This window comes from Ovis aries, chromosome 15 (assembly GCF_016772045.2).
Source record: "Ovis aries strain OAR_USU_Benz2616 breed Rambouillet chromosome 15, ARS-UI_Ramb_v3.0, whole genome shotgun sequence".
Taxonomy (NCBI): domain Eukaryota; kingdom Metazoa; phylum Chordata; class Mammalia; order Artiodactyla; family Bovidae; genus Ovis; species Ovis aries.
In genome coordinates, this window is record NC_056068.1 from 46,854,692 (window position 1) to 46,857,403 (window position 2,712).

The 2,712-nt window shown below is 39.4% G+C and overlaps 1 protein-coding gene across 1 annotated transcript; it reads right to left on the bottom strand.

The window, feature by feature from the left end:
- Window positions 1-1,292: 1,292 nt before the first annotated feature.
- Window positions 1,293-2,240, bottom strand: LOC101120691 (olfactory receptor 56A3). The gene has a single exon (XM_012095895.3). It carries the CDS (start codon window positions 2,238-2,240, stop codon window positions 1,293-1,295), a length of 948 nt encoding a protein of 315 aa, XP_011951285.3.
- Between the last annotated feature and the right edge of the window lie 472 nt (window positions 2,241-2,712).

Consider the following 2,712-nt stretch of genomic DNA (forward strand, 5'->3'; position numbering starts at 1 on the left):
GTAGCTCATTGAAAAAATTTTTTTACATTCAAGTTTTTTCTACTGGAGAGATCTGAGCTTGATATACAAACACTGTTACCCTAATACAGATCTGTCCATAAAGTTTTAAGTTAGTATATTAATGTAATATTGTTAAAACTTGAAGACTTTAATATTTTCTAAGAGTGGCTTAAATTTAGAGGAATATTACATCTGTATTCGTAAGACCTTCCCATTGGCATCCAGTTATGCACATTTTAAGACTAGATAAGTTTTTTGTTATGCTAAAATCTTTGGGAAAATGAAATTTTGGGGAGATCTTTCATTTGAGAATTGTTATTCCTGGAATTAATGTTTGTATTCCTCCAAACAAAACTTTGAGCCACTGAAAACAGCAATAATGTTTTAATATCTTTGTACTTTAATAGCTAACAGAATTCCCAGAGATACAAGAAACTCTGGGAATGAAACTGTCCAAAGAAAAGAAAACATTGTCCATCTAGTCTGTTTTATATTTCCGAATTATTACTAGATCGTATTTATAATGCTTACAGTTCTTTAACTCATTAGCAGAGCTCTATTTGCATACCAGATGCGGTGACACTCTGGATTCCAATGACAGGTGGTCATGAGAATTTAGAATTCTCTTAAATCTAATAAAACTCATTGATAACTCATGAGCAATTCAGAAGAACACCTTGCTTTTTTGCAGTGTACATTGCCAGAAATCACCTTGTTTTCTAGAAGAGAAGATAGAGATAAAGGCCCAGACAAGAACAGAGCAGGGACCAGAAACAGAATCACTGGCAAAGAAAGACAATCACGTGGTTCAAGGATGAGAGAAAAAGACCCAATTAAAGACTGGTAGCATTTCTCCACCATTCAGGACTGAAATGTCAACTCTTATTTTTATTCTCCAGTATATTCCTTACCATGGAAATAATAAGACATTACACATTATACAACACAATCCACCAAATATCCACAGTTGTATACTTCACATTATAAATTTTATGTCATATTAACAGTTGGCTATTCAGGAAAGTAAATCTCTTAGAGCCTTCCCTAAGGAAGCATAGTATTTTATACAAAATAGGATAATAGGTGTGGGGAAAAAGGAGAAAGGGCCAAGAAAATTCCTGATTGAGGAGTGAGAGAAGGAGAAACTCTAAATGAAACTTCAGCATTATTAAAGGGAGACACATAGACAGTTCATCTAGTTTGAGAGTAAAACTTATGAACTTCAGTCCACTCATCCATTATTGATTCAAAAATCATCCTATTTTAGGATGAAGAGATCCAAGTTGTCTTAATTACCAACCTTTTTTCAGTAACCTCTGGATTCCTTGCTTGATTTCCCGGGTTCGCACCCCATAGACAATGGGGTTGAGGGCCGCAGGAATGACATGGTGGAGGACATTGAGCAAGACTGGCACATCAGGGGACACCTTCTTCTTCGCCACATGAGTGAGGACAAAGACCAGGAGGATGGTGCTGAAGAAGAGGATCAGGATGAAGTGGGAGCCACATGTGCTTAGGGCCTTGGCCACAGCTCCTTCTGCCTTGAGTCTCAGAACAGCCCGCAGTATGAGGGTGTAGGAGAGGAAGATGAGGATGAGGTCGGATCCCAGCAGAGTCCAGCCTCCAGCAAACTGGTAGACACTATTGATGGTGACATCATCACAGGAGAGCCTGGACACAGACATATTGGCACAGATGCAGTTCTCAATGACATTTCTCCGACAATAATGGAGTCGTACAGAGAGGATGGGGATGGGCACTGTGAAAAGGACATTTCTGGCTAAAATAAAGATGGTTGCCTTTGCAACAAATTGGTCCGTGATGATGGATGGGTACCTCAATGGTTGGCAGATGGCCACATAGCGGTCATAGGCCATGACCATGAATGTGCAGGACTCCATGGCAAGGAAGCAATTCATGATGTACATCTGAAGGAAACAGTTAAAGAAGCTGATCGATCTGAGATCAAACCAAAAGATGGCCAGGACCTTGGGGATGACAGTGAGGCAGAGCACCATGTCCAGCAGGGAGAGCAGGCTGAGCAGGTAGTACATGGGCTCATGCAGAGAGGCCTCCAGCCGGATGGTGATGAGGAGGGTGGCGTTGGCCCCCATGGCCAGGAGGAAGAGGAGACTGAGGGGCAGGGACAGCCAGTGCTGCCAGCTGGGGGACCTGACAAAACAGTTCAGGAGGAAGTCTGAAATTTCAGTGGAGATGCTGCCATTTTGGTGTGCTCTCATATTTTGTCATATATTTCTTTTAGTGATCTGTAAAATTAGGATAAAATTTAGCTACTGATTCAAGGTGCATGAAGATAATGTAGAATAAGTTGCTTTAATTAAGTGAAACTGTTGCATCCTAGCAGATTTTCCAGAGCCAAAGAAATTTATTTGTATATCCTTTGTGCCATACTACTGGTATATTCCTTTTATGTTAAAAAAATAGAACTGGAGTGATATGATTTGTCTATATATGCTGGATTTATTCAAGATTATTAGAGCTTTTAAATCTTTATAGAAACTAAAAGAAGGGAAAAATAACTTAGAAAACTACTTTGTGAAAGGTGAATCTCCAAATTTGTACTCCTAAGTTTCTTCCTCTTTTTTGCTTTTATGGACTACATAGACTACTGTTCATATGATTGAACTATAGCAGAGACATTACTTTGCCAACAAAGGTTCGTCTAGTCAAGGCTATCATTTTCCAGTGGTC

Coding starts and splice junctions, on each gene's coding strand:
- LOC101120691 (XM_012095895.3), bottom strand. CDS start 2,240: ATGAGAGCACACCAAAATGGCAGCATCTCCACTGAAATTTCAGACTTC.